The 19,412-nt window shown below is 44.3% G+C and overlaps 1 protein-coding gene across 1 annotated transcript; it reads right to left on the bottom strand.

Moving 5' to 3' along the window:
* Positions 1 to 262: 262 nt before the first annotated feature.
* Positions 263 to 10,281, bottom strand: LOC149361519 (uncharacterized). Its single transcript, XM_089572696.1, has 4 exons — positions 10,121 to 10,281; positions 2,228 to 2,325; positions 1,287 to 1,507; positions 263 to 455 (listed from the first exon to the last, which is right to left on the bottom strand). The coding sequence occupies exons 1-4, from the start codon at positions 10,164 to 10,166 to the stop codon at positions 335 to 337; spliced, it is 486 nt and encodes a 161-aa protein (XP_089428822.1). The 5' UTR covers positions 10,167 to 10,281; the 3' UTR covers positions 263 to 334.
* Between the last annotated feature and the right edge of the window lie 9,131 nt (positions 10,282 to 19,412).

The raw sequence follows: 19,412 nt of genomic DNA, 5'->3' as shown, positions 1-19,412 counted from the left end.
CGAATAGACGGCCTGAGATCGGAGGAAGCAGTGGTCTCAGTAGGCGAAGTGCGGTGAAAAGGCTGGGGAGGGGCGTAGGCGTAACCTCGAGGGTCAGTATTGGCAGCAGGGGACAACACTTGGCGGCGGCAGGGACGCATCACATGGCCAGGAATGCCGCAGACATAACAAATCGGTAGGTTGTCCGGTGTCCGCCATGGACGGAAACGTTGTGGTGGTGGCCAGGCAGGACGAAATGGTGTCGACTGGGGTGGATGCTGGTACGAAACGAACGTTTCTGGGCGGGGACGCCTGACGGCTTCGGCATAGGTAAGTGGCAAAATAAATTTATACATCATGACCTCCAATTTTTCGTTGCACATCCCCCAGCTTCTGTGAGAGGTGCATGCGCACGGCTTTCAGTCTCTTCTCTGCAAGCTCCTTTGGTATGTCTCCCATGTAGATATGAAACAGAGCTGCACAATAGAACACAAAATAGGCCACATTTGAACACAACTAGATACATGATAAATGCAAAAGTGAGATTCAGAATTACCACTCTCATTGTAAAAACACAGAAACGAATGTTCGCCATTAAAGGGGCCATGAAGCCTACTTTCGTGCATACCCTTGTTGTAGCATTTAATTCCCAACGCATTAAATTACAATACCCAAAACTTTCAGTTGATTCCGTGCGGCAGATATCTTTAAAACGATTTTCGTTTCCTTTGCGAACTGACTGCTTGTCTGGCAACCTCTGATTGCTGACGACACATGGGCCTACCCACTCCGCGTCTGCTGTGTGTTGTTGGATGCATTGAGATGCTTGCATGAAAACCAAAGACAGAGATTACTCGAAACAACGGGCAATGCTATTCATACATTCTGTGCAGATATGTCAATTGCACTATCTTTGTCGTAGCAAGATCGGAGAACGCGCATAATGACTTGCCACCAGTCGTTGAGAACGCTAATTTCACAACCAAATAGATAAATCAGGTTACTGGCAGAACGGATCTTAGCGAGAGCCACACAAACAGTGTGGAGATCTCTGAAAGTGCTGTGATAGAGCCTGCATGAAGAAACGTATGGGCATAACACACCTTGCAAAAACTAAACGTCACTTTTGCCCGACTTTGCAGTTTTGGATGCAATAAGGACATTGCAGTTGTTACAAACCTCGGATACAATGAACAGGATCTCCATGACTATCACGCTTTCTGTAAGTGAGCGGGACTGTATTTGGCTGAAGCAAAGTTTGATTGCCTAGGTGTTACTCAAAGCAAAGAAAAAAAAAGCACTAGCACCTTTCAGAGAAGACTTTTTCCGGTGTAAGTGCCGGTTTCGCCTCTGTTCTGCCAAGAGACCGGCACTTATTTGAAAGCACGCCAGTCACGCTGCGGCTCTTCAGCTCATCAGGTGTCCAATACACCTGAGTAGCACCGTGGCAGAACATTGAGTCTGTTGGTGCTCTCAGGAGCATCTGCCAGGCACCAGGCTCCATCCAGAGCCCACTGCCTGCATAGACCTGCAGCAAACGTGGAGAATTTCGCATTTGTACACATTAACAGCAATGAATCAAGGGATTTTAAATATTTCATAACTTAAAACAAACAGCTGAAAAACATAAAAATTATGTAGGCATGAATGCACTCTTTTACAGCGAGCAGTGTCCAAAATCAGTAGATTTTTTATTTCTAGCCTTATAATTCGAAAAAAAAAGAAATTGCTTGCGTGCAACATGAAATATATAGCACAATCTTCTGACAGTTCTAGCTTCTCTTCATTCCGAGTCAAATACCGCCAAAAGTTGAAATAATGTTCTCTGCCCCAATTCAAACAAACTTCAGAAATGAGAATAAATTTCACATACCAACAACTAGGCATACCTGAGAGAACAAGGCAGCCTCCTCATGATCAAAAATTATTTGTGTACTAAGAATTTCCTCAGGACAAGAATAACTGCAGACCCATTATGGCATCGTCAGGTAATGAAGTACAAAAATGACAAATTAGAAATGCTGACCTGTGCCTTACATGATATTGTCTGAAAAAACACATCTATGCTTTGCACACTACCCTTTTCGGCACACTTACTGGGACTAGTATAAGTTTCTACTGTAAGCTAGCATCATCCTCTAAACTGTACCCATTTCACTATGTACCAGCCCCAATTTAATTAAGAATCATTAACTCACTCTACTATGGTATTTGATACACTATATGACTTAAGAACACGCACAATCACCTTTCCATCATCCCTAGCAGAACCTATCACAGTGTCCTGCCCACCAGGCAGCTGGAGCTGGCAGTCCGCGGCGCTCTCCATCTCCTCGGCTGAGCATACTTTTTTGACAAGAAAAGGAAGTACACAAATATCAATGCACCTCAGCAGCACATATAAGCAAAAGCAAACTGAGTTCAGTTTGACATTGTGGGCTGTCAAGTAAATGAAAAAAATTAAGTATTTTGCTCTCAAGGTAACAGTGAAAGCTTTGCACAGTAGAACCTCGCTGCTGAGTTGATGGGTGCTGCATTTTCCTGGCTGCTACACATTGTAGTGGTCTAGATCTGGCATGATGATAATAGGGTTCCATGCATTATAAACCCTGCTGTTCGTTGCATTGTAACTTCGGCCACATTCCTACACAGTAATACTTGTGAAATAACACCCCATGCCAGCCTAAATGAGAAACAGTGGCAGTCATATGTTAACTTCTAAAGCGGCTTTACTTGGCCTGGCATGTCTAGCACCACTGTGTTAGGCAGACGGCATTCAGACAGGCTGTGCCATCATCATCCACAGTGGTTGCACTTTTTTGAAGCAGTAGCTTCACTGCTACAGGTGCACGGCTGAGATCGCCATGTACGCAACATGACCTTCAAGTCTGCCACAAATAAAATAAACAAACAAATAAACCTCACAATCAGTGGGATTCAAACTCAGGTCCATTGGGCGAGAGCCAGGTGCGCTAACCACTAAGCTTCAGACCCACGGTGTGACAATTCAATAAAACTGGAGATATACAGGGTGTCCCAGCTAAAAGTAACCAAGCTTGTTAAAAAGAGGATGATCCCTAGCCGAGTGAGACCAACTGAGGGTTGTTGATAGTCGCGTGTCCTAGTCTGCAGTATTTTTTATTATGCAAACGTGATTAATTAGCAAAGACTAATTAGCTAACTTTTTAATTATTGCTTTCAGGAAGAAATTGTCAATGCAGGAGTTGTAGATCCCATAGAAAAATAATCGTTTGCCTTGTTTGCAGCTAAGTACCACTGATACAACTTCTTTTATCTGACTTAAAAGAAAGCCCGCGAAATACAAAAAGAACCACGTGATAGGGAAGCAGTTACAGCGCTCCCAAACGAGCGATCAAGCAACGACATCCGCTTATGTTTGCAACGCTGTCCCGTACAGCTTTTGGCGTCTTGAGGAGGTGGCGAGATATGCACCAGGAACTGCTTATGCGTCATGGAAAGTGAGCGGGTGCTGCTTTTCAAGGAAGTGAAGCGCGGCTCGCATGGAGCGCTTTTTCACGCGTAACCTCGCCTCGAGTGATAGGAATGTGGCCGTGCCGCTAACTTGCACCGTCACGCGCTGAAGAAACGGTCGCCCTAGCGCCGATGCGAGAGTTAATTACGTATATCTCGCAACCATCACAAAACGCCGAACCCCGTTCGGGACAACGTTGCAAAGATAAGCGAATGTCTTTGCTTGGCTGGTCGTCTGGGAGCGCTGAAACTGCTTCCCTATCACGTGGCTCTTTTTGTATTTCGCGGGCTTTCTTTTAAGTCAAATAAAAGAAGCTGTATCAGTGGTACTTGGCTGCAAACACGGCAAACGGTTATTTTTCAAAGGGATCTACAACTCCTGCATTGACACTTTCTTCCTGTAGGCAATAATTAAAAAGTTAGCTAATTAGTCTCTGCTAATTAATCATGTTTGCATAATAAAAAAAAATACTACAGACTAGGACACGCGACTGGCAACAACCCTCAGTTGGTCTCACTCGGCTAGGGATCATCCTCTTTTTTACAAGCTTCGTTACTTTTAGCTGGGACACCCTGTATATGTGCTTCTTGTATACTAACTGCTAGGTTACACAGGCGCTCATGCAATATCATGGTAATTTGTGATTCGAGCGATTCATGATTGATCAGTGACAGGCGATTTCGAGAGGAGTTTGAAGAGGAATAACAAGAGGAAAACGAAGAATACAAAGAGGAAGATTAGCGCTCCACACGCAGAAAATCTAACACCACGGGTATAGGAAAAAATCAGCTGTGGTTTAGCTTCGGTTAAACCTGGTGAGAAGCAGTAGTTTCACGTAGCTACGTGCGGCAAAGTCCAAAGAAACAACAATCTTTCAACAAGCCGAGAAACTAGAAACAAACAAAGCTTTGCAAAGCGCAGCCACATGAAGCTACCGCTTCTCGCCATGTTTAATCAGAGCTAAACCACAGCTAATTTTTTCTTCACCTATCCTTGTTTCTTTGTAATTGTGCTGCTAGTGTTAGTGTGGCTGGCGCGATTGATTTTGTCCTTCCGCACCTCATCACATCTTTTGTGACTTCTGGATGCACACAGCAGTGGCAACAAAGAGGACGAGGGCTAGCCTCCGCTGGAACCAACCATTATGTTGGCTGTAGCGGCATTAGACATTCTCAGAAAGTATGTTTGCAATGATCGCAACAGCCACATAGCCCCGTAAATTCTGGAGAAATGAGTAGTCCTCACCGGACGTAAGAAAATGCAGCAGACAATGCTGCATGATTTTTTCAAGTGCCAGCACTGCAATAAATGTGTTTAGATCTTCAGTTCTCTCATTTTTCAATTTGTCCTACTTCCTGCCTCTAATGTTTCCTCGCTCTTGCATTTTTTTTTTTTGCAGCAAGAGCTATTGGTCGCAAAGTAGCATTTTCACTGCGGCGGTGGTCACACCGTGGTCACACCGCTTCTTGCGCCGCTGCCTAGCAACCGTTGCCAGATGGAGCCGCGCCATCTGGTGCAACCTCAGAGGAGGAGGAGAGCCAGAGATAGCAGTAGGCACAGCAAGAGACCTCCCAGGTCTACGTATGCATTCACTGGACACCCAGAAATCACGCACAAGGGACCGGGAACAGGACTGCCCACGAGGCTGCTGGCGCGCAGCTAGAGGAAGACCGTCGGCATTGCCTTAACGTGAGCCGACCAACTCGGACCACCCTTATCGTTCTCCCATCCCGCTCATAATACCTGACTCTATCATCACACGCCTTTAACAAGAGCAGAGGGGTTTGTCGTGGGACTTTGTCCCAGACATTACTCCATCCATTCCTTCTGGACTTTCTCGCCCGGCCCAAGTTCTCGCTCACAAGGTGCGAGCCGGTGCAGCGTACACCCCAGACATCCCGAGTCGATGACACCGAACCAGGATCGGCTGCCCCGATTGCCCTGCTGACTCTGTTGATTTGCACCACCTGATCTGGACCTGTCCTGGCACTGCGAGCCTCTGCGCCTGCTACACCTCTGCCTACCACATCCAGACATACGATGACTGGACAGCCCCCAGTACCGACGCCAAGCGCAAGCTCAGTGCCCTGCTAGACTTCATGTCAGAGACCGACACCCTCACCTTCACCTAACCAACCCACTTCCCCCTTGGGCCTCAGGTCATCCTTGTGATTAAAGATTTATGAATGAATGAGCAGCGGCCTGTATAAGAGGGCGGTTCGTTGAAGCTGTTGTGGCCAGAGATGGAGAGCGAGTCGGAGAGGCTGAAACAAACCAAGCTTAGCTGTTGGAACGAAACAAGGCAAATGCGACGAGACCGAGGAAGAACGTGCAGAACGTCTGAATAACCGACGCCGTGAAGATGCAGCTCGACGAGTTCGCCTAGCCTCTGAAGGTCCATTACCTCTCGCTACGTATGTCTGGCATAGCTGAGCTAAGCCACAGCCAATTTTTTTTAGTCCCGTGAGGAGTACATCAGCAGGGTTATGCTGTATTAAAACTTGTAGAAACATTAATACTATGAGAAACACATCTCAGTGAAGAGTTGATCGGCTGCTACACTAACAGTAGTAAAGCTTTTTGACGGGCTAGTTGGTACATATTCATATTTGAAAGGGTGTGCGCTAAAAAAGACGTACACAGGAAAAAGATAGAGACGACAGGAAAGAAGCGCAACTTCCAACTTTAATGACGACAAAAGAAGCCAGGCGCACATATATATCCACTGATAAACAGATATGAGCTGCGTGATGGAGCGTGACCCCATCAACCAAACATAAGACAGCGCAAAAAATGCATATCTAAGTGACATTAAAAGAAACCCAAGAAAGTGAACATATCAAACACCTGCCGAGGTAAGGTAAAAAAGTGGGATTCGTATCGGCTGACAACAATGCATAAGAACATGGGAAAACAGAGCTGTATGAAAGACGACACTGAAAAAGAGGATAACACCATAAAAAAGGCTAACAACATGATGAAATTTTTAACAAAGAACAAGTGAAAGATGGAGATAAAAACCGTGTAAAGGGTGGTAAATAAAGGCACATTGGAACATCTAAAAGGACAATAAAACATAGAGAGGCGAACGGGTTAATAGTCTAGATGTACCCATCCAGAAAGGCAAGTTCATTTCTAGACAGGTTAATGGAAGGCGTGCTAACGCACTTGTCTTTCCTGAGGTGAATAAAAAAGGCCTCGATTACTTCTCTTTCTGTCTTGTCCTGAGCCTTAGCTAGAAACTTGGTTTCATTAAACTTGGGGTAGCAGTTCTGGCAACTGCTGCAGTGTAACGGAAGGTTACCTCCAGACCTGTTCTTCATGGTGACGTTGTGCCTGCGGGCGCGCTCATTGAAACATTTCCCGGTTTGACCCACATACACTTTGCCGCACGTCAAGGGAATCTCGTACACAACATTGGCAGTGCATTGTGTGTACACGGTTTGATGCTTGATATTACAGGCCTTCTTAACACGCTTCCTGGTCACCATCGGACATAATTTCGCCAGTTTGCAAGTAGCCGAAAAAACTAGCCTAACCCCGTGACGAGACGCAACTTTCTTTAAATTTGTGAAAGACCATGCAGGTAAGGTATAACCTGCACAGGTTTCCGTTCTGTTTGATGTTTAGCATGCTCCGAGGCGGTCAAAGGAGCTGAGACCGGATGCCTCGAAATATTCTTTTCAGGTAAAACGCATAAGCCTGCTTGTCCACTACGTGCCATTGTGTCTGAAAGGGATACGTGGCAAAAAGTTGTGGGTGACTTCCTTCGGTGCCAACTGGACAGAATAGCTGGCGCTTACCCTTACCGCGTTCGAAGCTCAAAGGAAGTGGTGCAGGTACTGGAGGGAGGCAAGGTATCGGCCACAACTGGTTTTTCAATTGACGTTGAGGACTTATTTTACTCTGTGCCTCACGACGGGTTGTTGGATGCTGTTCGTGAACATTTGGAAGAATTTGGCGAAGTCAGGTTTCAAAATTCTGCCGGTGTCACAACTGAAAAATTTCTGGACCTACTATTGTTTTATTTGGATTCCACTGTTATTTGCTTCCAGGATGAGTTTTAGTTGCAAAAAGCCGGAATTTGTATAGGTTCCTCAGTCGCACCGGTCTTATGCGGAATTTTTCTGGCGTCATTTGACCGGCGCCTTGAAGCTAGCTTGAAGGACACAGGGATAACACGTATTTTCAGATACGTCGACGATTATCTTGTCCTTCTTAACGCACCTTCATACTGTGCTTCTGATACACTTGTAGTCCAAATTCTCACTACCTTCTGTTCTTCATCGAGGGGTCTAAAATTCACGCATGAACGAGCAGATCATGATCGACTCCAGTTTCTTGACTTACAGCTTATTTTTACAAATGATCATGTGTGTTGGTCTTATCAGCCGCACTCAAAGAAGTCACTTTTGCCCTATGATAGTGCCCACTCCAAGCTGGTAAAGCTTGGCATAGTATCTCTTTGCATGAAATCTGCATTAGAAAAATCCTGCGGCCACAAGATAGGTGAAAGTTTCCAGTGCCAGATCGACCGAATTTCTGCTGCAGGTTACCCTGCAAATCTGGTCACGAACATGTCTGAAAACCTTTTGCAAAAAATTAAAAACTCGGAGCATGCTAAACATCAAACAGAACGGAAACCTGTGCAGGTTATACCTTACCTGCATGGTCTTTCACACAATTTAAAGAAAGTTGCGTCTCGTCACGGGGTTAGGCTGGTTTTTTCGGCTACTTGCAAACTGGCGAAATTATGTCCGATGGTGACCAGGAAGCGTGTTAAGAAGGCCTGTAATATCAAGCATCAAACCGTGTACACACAATGCACTGCCAATGTTGTGTACGAGATTCCCTTGACGTGCGGCAAAGTGTATGTGGGTCAAACCGGGAAATGTTTCAATGAGCGCACCCGCAGGCACAACGTCACCATGAAGAACAGGTCTGGAGGTAACCTTCCGTTACACTGCAGCAGTTGCCAGAACTGCTACCCCAAGTTTAATGAAACCAAGTTTCTAGCTAAGGCTCAGGACAAGACAGAAAGAGAAGTAATCGAGGCCTTTTTTATTCACCTCAGGAAAGACAAGTGTGTTAGCACGCCTTCCATTAACCTGTCTAGAAATGAACTTGCCTTTCTGGATGGGTACATCTAGACTATTAACCCGTTCGCCTCTCTATGTTTTAGTGTCCTTTTAGATGTTCCAATGTGCCTTTATTTACCACCCTTTACACGGTTTTTATCTCCATCTTTCACTTGTTCTTTGTTAAAAATTTCGTCATGTTGTTAGCCTTTTTTATGGTGTTATCCTCTTTTTCAGTGTCGTCTTTCATACAGCTCTGTTTTCCCATGTTGTTATGCATTGTTGTCAGCCGATACGAATCCCACTTTTTTACCTTACCTCGGCAGGTGTTTGATATGTTCACTTTCTTGGGTTTCTTTTAATGTCACTTAGATATGCATTTTTTGCGCTGTCTTATGTTTGGTTGATGGGGTCACGCTCCATCACGCAGCTCATATCTGTTTATCAGCGGATATATATGTGCGCCTGGCTTCTTTTGTTGTCATTAAAGTTGGAAGTTGCGCTTCTTTCCTGTCGTCTCTATCTTTTCCCTGTGTACGTCTTTTTTAGCGCACACCCTTTCAAACTACACTAACACTGATGGCTAAAAAGATAACTGGTGAAATAATGAGGGCTAAGTGACAAGTGACAACCGTGGCCGCAGTGGCTCAGTGGTTATAACGCTTGGCTGCTGACCCAAATGACGAGAGTTCGATCCAGCTGCGGCAATGGAATTTCGATGGAGGCGAAGTTCCAGGGGCCCGTGTGCTGTGCGATGTCAGTGCACGTTAAAGAACCTCAGCTGGTCGAAATTTCCGGAGCCCTCCACTACCACGTCCCTCATAGCCCGAGTCGCTTTGGGACGTTGAACCCCCATAAACGAGCCTTAAAGACACAGCAGAACACTGCGGAGCGAGAGCAGTTCAGAAAAATCGCATATCCTGCCAAAAATGAAAGGTACAGTACAGCAAGTATCATAGGCAATGCAAAAAGAAAAAAAAAGACGTCAGGTTCAATTAACTGCGCATCTGCTGAAGGACAGCAGGAACACTGTGCCAGAAAACTTTTCAACCTGTACACGGTAGAATGCCTAACAACTTTGAATGTACCAGACGACCAGAATAATGCTAATATATTTTGTTAATTCATAAGAAAGGGGATGTCAATCAATTAAAAAGCTTTTAATTATTAGATAACTATGGGAAAGAAACATGAAGCTTAATGAAAAGGCTTGAAATGCAACTGAAGGCAGGACGGCAAGCTATCGAAAGGTATAGATGTAATCACACAGTAGAGTAGGAGAGCGACACAAAGTAGAGATAAAAAGTACAGAAAGAAATGGGGCCTGGGAAGGGTATGTAACCAATTTCAAGAAAGGTCAATGTAGCACATACAGTCAAAGTTAGGGGCACAGCAGAGATGGTGGAAGGATGAGAGTAGAAGTTTCAGGGGATAAGGCGCCCTCAAGTGGCACAGGACAGGGTTAACAGGCGCTCATTGGACAAATCCTTTGTTTGCAGTGAACATTTTCTTAGGCCGATTTGATTATGAAAAATAAAAAATGGCATGCATCACAAGAAGGTTCGCTCACCAAACTCGTCTGGCCCACTGCCACTAGCCCCATTGATGGATGTCATTGCTGGGGCCAGTTCTGTGAATTAGGTATAGTTAGAGTTCATGTCCTTACACCAAAATGCACATCAAAGGTACCGTAAAAACCCGCGTATAATACGAGGTTTTTTCCCATAATTAGCGTCCTATATTTCCGCCTCGTACTATTTGCGGATCCGAACAAAAATTTTCGAAGTTGCTCGATGTTTTGGTTTCGTTTTTGCGGCGTGGCTATGGCTTCGCTTCGCTATTGGCGCGTGGCTACGGCTTGGCTTCGTTACTCTCGACAAACGACGTCACGACGTCGTTTCTTTGTTGATCCGTTGGGTGCGCCGGGGGGTCACGGTGTGCCGTGCGCCTGTTGACAACACACGTGCTAGCATGTAAGGCACGCTTCGTGAAGTGGATATTGTTTTAGAGAGCACGATGTCACGGTCTCGAAAACAGTACTCGGCTACTTTCAAGCGATTTTGGCTGCGGAGAACATCGGCAACGGTGCGGCCGGGAGGCAGTTTGGTGTCGTCGAAGGAAGCATTCGTGGATGGCCACAACAGAAAGAAGCCCTTTTCGCGTGCAGCGGAATGCGACAAAGCTTTCGCGGCCGTTTGATGGTTGTGTAAACAAACCGTTCAAGGACGCAGTCAGGCGGTGCTACGCAGAGTGGATGCGCTCAGGTGAGCCTGCAGTGACGCCAACCGGGCGGCTGAAGCGGGCTTAAGAAGTGCGGCATCTCGAACGCCCTCGATGGCACGGAAGATGAGTACATTTGGGATGATTTGTCGGACAAAGAAATGTTCGAAGAAAGCGCTACTGAAGAACAAAGTAATTGAAGTGAAGTGCGGGATGCGATTTGAATAAATGTCTTCTATGAGCTTGTGTTACTCGTATTATACGCGGGTGAAACTTTTTTTCCCATTTCGCGTCTCTAAATCTTAGCCCCGTATTATATTCGGGTTCGTATTATACGCGGGTTTTTACGGTATATTCAAACAACGGATGAGGTCGCAAAAAGATCTCTAGCATCACCTAAAGTAAAGGCAGTGTCCGCATGCTGAAAGCATTCACACATGAGATGAAAACAGCAGATCTTGTCCTAATAGAAAAAAAACGCCCTCCTCTTTCCATCTGCAGACACCAATTGGTTGGCGTCAATTCGTGACGTCAAGCCACATAATGCACAGTTCACCCTCAAGATTTGCAATTCAGTCCACCGTGCGAATTCACCTTAAGATGACTTCCAAGAGCACTTACTTTAAGCTCTAAGATATACATGCATGGTGACACCTACAACATGCAATTTGATGAAGTAGCTTAGCTAAGAAAAAAGGGATGAGCAGCACACATGTGAGCTACTCAGGAACAAGAACCAGAGCTAATGTTTTAAACAGTTACTAGGCACATTACCATAGCATGAAAATGCACACACACCTCTCAACTGGCATGTTAGAAATACAAAACACTTCAGTAAACTATCTACACAACAATAGCACACCTTGCAAACATACACCACCTGGACTTTGTGTTTCCCAAATATAAGACATTCATTTTGTGCACAAAATTGCAACAAATAAACAAAGTAGCAGTGCCACCTAATTGGCCATTTAGAAACAAGGAGCAGAGGTATTATGAACAGCAGAGTTAGTTGTTGGCCTGGTTAGCATCACTGATTTAAGTTCATAGTTTTCCAGCCCTACGGAACACACACACATACATGAGCCGCCACGGCAGTTCAGTGGTTATGGTGCTCGGCTGCTGGCCTGTTAAGACACGGGTTCTATCCTGGCCGCGGTGGTTGCATTTCGATGGAGGCAAAATGCTAGAGGCCCGTAAATGCAAACTGCATGCAGGAGATCTAAAGAATGAGGACAGGTTCCAAACTTGTCAAGCACTGCAGTGATTGTACAGAGATTTTCAAGTGTGAAGATCCTTAGCAGAAGCAAGCCACTTGTGAAGGGACAGAGACGCATCATATTAAAAAAGCTGGTTCACAATGTGCGAGCAATACTTCAGTTGTATCATATAACACAGAAATGATGTTTCTTTCATAGTTTTGATGATAAAGGTGTGAAAAGTTTGTTTTTTTCCTGCTCCGCTGGTCTGAAGGCATTTAAGCAGTGTCTGCGCCGTTAAATAACCAGTTGTCAGTGAGTGCTGTGTTTTATCCTTCTTCCCAACTTCAGTAAAACGGCAAGTTGAAGAAAACAGCGCAGCAACAGGCACAAGAAAGAAGATGGGACAGGTGCTGACTAGCAACTGAAGGTTTATTGAAAAGGAACACTTAAAATATACTCTCTTCACAACCAAGAGCGTGCATGAGCTGCGCGAACAACACTGATAAGCTATCAACTTCAGTCATGGTGGTCAAGATTCAACAGTTCACAGCCATGAACGGCCATCCGTCCTTGTTAATGATTGTGAACTATTGTATCCTGACCACCATGACTGAAGTTGACAGGTTATCAGTGTTGTTTGCGCAGCTCATGCACGCTCTTGGTTGTGAAGAGAGTATATTTTATGCATTCCTTTTCAATAAACCTTCAGTTGCTAGTCAGCACCTGTCTCATCTTCTCTCTTGTCCCTGTTGCTGCGCTGTTTTCTTCAAGTATCCTTCTTCCCTTCTTTGGTCATGCACCGTTGCACTGGAAAACTACAAATTTAAAGTACTCTCAACATCTGCCTGAACAATTTAGCACGTCTAAAATATGCTTATCTTCTGGTAGCCTCCAGCTGCTCACAATGATGGTATGGTCTCTTCTAATTCATGATGTGACAAGCAAAGCTGCATCCCTGCAAAAAAAAGAAAGAACCAAAAATTTCCTAATATAAGCATCTTGGTGGGCACACGTCTAATAACAAATCTTTTACAATCCTCAATGAGCACAGACATTGGACAGCTCTGTACAAAGAACTTATGTCCAGTCACTTGGCTCAAACCAAAATAGTGAGAAAAAAATCCGCCCTTCCCTGGCAGCGCGAGCATATTTTAACAGCCTGAGCAACAAATTGTTCTGAAAGTGGCTAAAAATGCATTCATTACAAAAAAGACATCGACTATTCATGCCAACTAAAATTCCTCAAAAGCAAGCAAATAATATACAAACAAAAATTCCCATTCCCGCATCTCACAGCAATGGCCAGTGCTGCTGTCTGGCTTGAATCCTGCCTTACAAGCGGACCTACTGGTGTCAGCCATGGGGACGGCCATTCAATTGCTTAAAACCACAAGGGCGTTTGTAGATGAAGACGCGGCTGGAGGTGGTTGCACATCACTCCCTTTGTCTTCCCTCAATTGTGCCATGGCAGGTGGCCGACAAAGTAAACTGAGCGAAGAGGGCAGGCCCAGCCTATAGTCTTTTTCAGCCTCACTGCTGTGCACAATTTGAAAGGCATAGTTGCTAACGGCCGATTCTTCGTGGGCTACATAAGCTAGATCACAAACTGATGATGGGTGCAGGGGTCAAGTGGATGCAGCTAGCACAGGAAAGGGCTAATTTGGGGAATATGGGAGAGGCTGTCGCCCTGCTGCGAGTATAGTCCGGCTTATGATGATGAAGGATGATTGAATTCCAATGAATATTTCACTTTTCTTACCCTTGGTGCAAATCGCGGCACAGTCCCATAAATGTTGGTTATAAGAGTATACATCTGATTAAGAATGAGAGGGAAAATACTACACTACTGGCATGATGCAGCAGCGTCAGTGTTAAGTGAAAGAATAAATTCTGGTTCCTTGCTTACAATGTCGCTGGATCTATGCTATCTTCCAGTAGAATGCATGAGAACTGGTGTAATGCCCTCGCACAAAGTGCAGACGTTAAGGAACATGCACAACTTGTTCTTCCAGAGAACGAAAAATTCCAAAGTAGTGGTAATGACCATCGCTCATCACTGCTGGATCACTATGCCTCTGCGTCTTTAGTAATTTTTTAGAATCCGTGGGTAACTCTGGATGGTATGGCTTCAGCACTTTAAGCAGGGAATGCAGGTGAGAAGCAGGCAATTGGCTATTAATTGCCCACACGCGCAAGTCGTGCTCTAGACATTGAGTAGCGGAACCAGGCTCAGGTGTCATCCTATCTTCATAACCCACCAACTCCTCATTGTCAGAAATTCGCGACAACTCTTACGTTGCACTTTCTATGTCAGGGATGCTGCTAGCGGTGCTAAAATCTGACAAGTGAGAACTGCGGCTTTCAACTGCGTCCTCGATCGGCGCTGATAAAGAGGATAAAATAACATTATGCGATGAAAAGGCATCTTCAAACTGTTCTGCTCCTGTTGCGCACAATCTGCTGCCATGACCATTATCAAGACTGACAACTGCCAAACAGGGTAGCATTTCGTGATGCGTACCCGCAAAAGCCGGCTCTCACCATCGTGGGTACCCTTGACGAAAACAGTTTTCTAGTTCGTCGTGAACAGTCTCTGCTGTTCTTCGGCGTCGTTGCCGAAATGACACCTCGATTAGCGAACACTTCATTCTCTTCATGATACAACGAATGTAGCACTTTATCAAACTATCACGCAGGGCATGGGTAGCATATATACACTACTGGCTTTGTGCCAACCAACACAGGTCACAGCACAACAATGCAAGTCTAGAAATCACTCACCATTGAGGTCATCCTCTGGGCAAGCCTTTGTTGTTTCAGCTGAATTCCAGTGAAACCACAACGAAACACAGCAGTGCGGGCACGACGACCGCCAAAAAACTGTACTAGAAGAACAAAAAACGTGAAAATCTTGCCATGACTGCCGCTGACACGCGAGTTCTCGGACCAGCGCACGCCGCAGGATTGGAATTTGTCTCTCGGCGCGGCCGCGAGTAGCCGCGGTTTGGATTTGGACCATTAGACTGCAGGGCGTCAGTGAAACCAGAACTAAATTTCTTCGGCGGTTTTAATTTTGTCTGCCTGTTTAATTAAAAACAAAGTAATTCCAGCTGTTTAAAAATATTTCAGATAGAAATATATCTTTCTACCTTAGTGTCACCATTTGCATACACACCACATGCAAACTTGCAATCGAAGTAAAAATTAATAAACAAATTAATACTCTCACGGTGAGGGGAAGTGATTGGTACCGACTTTTCTATTTGGGCTTCAGAAATAGCCAGAGAGGGCAGATTAACCTATAGCATGAATGTTATAGCAATGCCATCGTATGTGGTTCAACATTTATTCATCATTTGACAATATTGCTGCAATGTGAAAAGACCACTTCAGAGCAACGTTATCAGCAAGTTGCTTGGTAACATTGCAGCAACATTGTCTAATGTTGAAGAATGTTAGCGCAACATAGTACAACATTGGCAATGTTGTGGCAACGTTGCAGTTACATACTGTGCTACTAGGGATATAGCAGCGAGGCTCTATGGTGAGGCAGCTATGACATATAATGTTCACCAGCTGCTGCACCTTTCTAAGGCTACGCGCATGTTTGGCCCATTATGGGGTGTGTCCACGGTTCCTTTTGAAGATGGGATTGGCCGTGCACTGCGGCTTGTGTCAGCAGCCAAGCTGGTGCCTATGCAGGTCGCTGAACGGTGCATAATGCAGCAGTGCTATCGAAGCTCAGAAAGAAATTTGGAGCTCCCAGCTCATTTGGCTTTTGCCAAGAAAAATATTGGCGCTTAGCACACAAACAGCTACCAGACATGTGCTCTAGGTGTGCCACACCCTGTTCCTTCATTTCCCGAGCAGCTAAAAATGATTTTCAATTCACACTTTGGCTGCATTCCTCAGATGTCTAGGTACTTTCGAGCACAAATTGGCAGCATTATTATACACAGTTCGGATTATTTGACTCCAAAAAAGACCAGCTCTTGTTATGTTAAAATGGTAGACGGCTCATATTGTTATGTACTTGGAACTTATGAGATTGCAGGCTGTATATATTTTCACTCCCAAAGGCTTCTTGTTTCACCACTTGTATTTGATGTCCTACATATCATGCAGTGTCAGCACCCACCGGCTGATCAGAATAATTGTTTGCACTCCCTTGATGATGTGTCTCTGCAATGTGTTTTCTTTAGTATTAATAATGTTTCATACTTGTGTGAAGTGCCCAACCAGAAGGAAAGAGATTGATCTGGTAGTGATGTATGATGTGCAGTTCATGAAGGTAGTTTCAGTGTATTTTTATTTTTGTATTCCTTTAAGGTAGCTCTTCAGTGTGTTTAACTTTTTTCAAACTTGTGGCCATGAAATTCATTGCAGTTAGCAGCAATTACACCAATCTTCAGATTGTGACGGGAGGTTGCTCCATATTGTCACATTGTCAAAAGTTCGTCGTCAGTTATAAATTCAGCACGGCCACAAGCGGCAGGCATTGTCTTCGACGACCGCCAAGCACGCTTGTTGCTACACCGCTGCCGAGTCGTTGAGTTCTTTGTGGGTGTGAAACAGCCCAACAGTGTTTCTTTGGAAGCCGTTTTGCTGTCTACCTGACTGCCAAACTGCAGCCATCACAACTACGTGACAATATTACACCAATCTCAAAGTTTCTTTTATTCTTGGAACATTTATGCTTCAAAGTATTTAGTGCAAATAATGCAAGAGAGAACACATTGCCATGTATGCTGACAAAGTCTGTTGATGGGATTTATAAGACATAAGTAGAGGCCGGATTTTTAGGCGCCAAGAAGGCATGTTTTAGGCGCCAAAAATAGGTGGTTAAGATTTGATTTTAGGCACCTAAAAAGAAAAATAGGCACTATAAACTGCATCAAAATTGCACTTATCAGATCCGAACATCAGCACGCAATATCTGCCATAAAGTAAAAACAGCCGGAATGATTTGAGATCTTAACCATTGTGTGCGAACCTTAGAAGCACTCTTTTTAAAGCTGTCGTGAAGCTTTTCGTACAACACGCATGCTTCAGCAGAGCAAAAGAGATGGTTACAAAGCCTTTTAAAATGCGTTGGCATACCTGGAAACAAACAATTTGCTTGTCGTGCACAATAGTAAAACAAGAGGCCATGCATTTAGCAATTGACGCAAATGTGACTTTAAAGCATCCGACATGTGTTCAGAGTCATCCTCATAGGAATTAAACTTATCTATTGCAGGCATGCACGGTGCTTTAACATTAATAAATGTGTCACCATTTGTGTAAACTGCGTTTTATAGTTAGTGGCTCCAAGTGTCGGAAGTCACGCGGACTTAAAATGGTGCTTGCTATTAAAAGGGTCTGGAAACCATAAGTACGAGATGCTAAAAATGTAGCCGCTTAGTGCTGGTGATGCTTTATATGCCGAAAATAATTATATAGTTCAGCACGGGCCTACGTACATCCACTGGGGATTCATAATAAATAAACACCGTTCATATAGTAATCACTGCTAAAGTCATGAAAGCAGCAGCACACAAGCAACGTCTCCATGTTGGTGGGCTCAAAATTGTGCCTCTTCTCATTGAGAACAAGCTTGTAAGCTGAAAAGGAACGCTCCACACCAACAGATGTTACAGAAGTGTGCTTGTAGGAAACCATTTCGATTGAAGGGTTGAGATAATATGACATAGGAGTGACGCCAAAAGAGTGATATTCATACAAGCATCAAACATTGTTTGAGTGCATGAATGTGTTCCGTATGCACGCACGACTGGCACGGCTCTCAGCTGTCCAGTGCGGCCTACTCCAAGAAAACTGCCGCCAAAGGCTATTTGATTAGGATGACATGCAGATGAGGCACAAGGAATGATCATAAGGCAGATTACCAATATGGCAAATTTTATCCAGTTAAACTTTATCCAACCAGCTTATGGAACAATTTGCAGTCAACTCGAACCCACTGGGAATTATGTGGACGAAACTTACGTACTTCATGTACTTTCCAAAATGTAGCACCATCTGGTCAACTACCATTTTAATGGCCAGAGTTTACAAGCTGTAACTACAAAACGGCAGAAACAGGAAAAAGGTTATTTCGATATTTTTGGCTGATGTGGTTGACATTGTCTACACAGTCGGCGTTGGAGTAGTGTTCACCACACCCAAGTGACGAAGTCATTTAATGTTGCCATGTGTGGGTTCAACTCAAAACCGAAATGGATTCGAAAACAAAGAGAATCTGAAAACAAAACCACAACATATATCAGGGCCATTTTCTTCAAAATAGGGCATTTTTAGGCACCAATGTTGGAAATCGGCATTTATAGGCGCTGACGCCCAAAATAGGCATTTATGGCACCATCAAATGTGTATTAAACATGTCGTGAACGCCTAATTCATGCTCATATGTAAAAATGGTGCGCCTATGATGCCTTGAAAAAAATAGGCATTTGCCTAAAATCTGGTCTCTAGACATAAGGATATACCTGGCCTTGCAGCCTGATAGTATGATGCTTTGTCATCCTTGTTTTTTCATGTGTTTAAAATGTTTGCTGCTTTTAAGTGTAAAGAATAATGCACGTTCCTGTCCAACATTTATTACTCCCTCTGCTTTGTTGTTGTGGCCTAGTGTGTGTAATAAATCATGTTTGTAGATCACATCACATCACTTTATTTTCCTTAAAGACCCTTTTCCAGGGTGTTACATAAGGGGTGGGGTTTACGAAATGCAGGAATCAACAGTGCTTGAAAATGATGATGAACATGTTATGGCAGTAATATTATGGGGAAGGCCGTTCCAGTCAGCTGCTGCACGAGAAAAAAATGAGTTGGCAAAAACAGTGGTACGGCCACGTGGACGCAAAACTTGGAAGAGAATGATCGACCGATGCGGTGGGACCTACATTGTGGAAGTGCGCAAATGTATGGTTCTTGTTTTATTGGTGAATAAAAGAACTTGTGAAACAGGACAAGACTGGCTATGCGACGGCGACTAGAAAGATTAGCTAGACCTGACTACGATTTGAGGGATGATATGCTGACATCGTACTAGTATGAGGAGTGCATGAATCTGATAGCCCTGTTTTGAAAAGATTCGATAGCGTGTGTTAAATATTCTTGATAAGGGCTCCAGATGGGTGATGCGTATTCAAGTTTAGTTCTAATGAATGAGATGTACGCTTGTAGTCTTACGTGTTGTGGGGCTTCCCGTAGGTGATGTTTTAAGAAACCTAGTGTTTTATTAGCAGATGATATCAGGTTAGTCACGTGCAAACGCCAAGATAAATCATTAGAAATGGTGACTCCTAAGTATTTATATGACTGGACGAGGTCAACTGGGGAATTGCAGACTGTGTATTTGAAAACAAGAGGATTTCGACGGCGGGGAAAGGACATGCACTTGCATTTGTTAGAGTTGAGCATCATCATCCACTGGTA

Source organism: Amblyomma mixtum, chromosome 2 (genome assembly GCF_055824585.1).
Source record: "Amblyomma mixtum isolate Tamu chromosome 2, ASM5582458v1, whole genome shotgun sequence".
Lineage (NCBI taxonomy): Eukaryota > Metazoa > Arthropoda > Arachnida > Ixodida > Ixodidae > Amblyomma > Amblyomma mixtum.
Note: the sequence above shows the minus strand (reverse complement) of the source record. Positions and strands in the feature narration are given on the sequence as shown.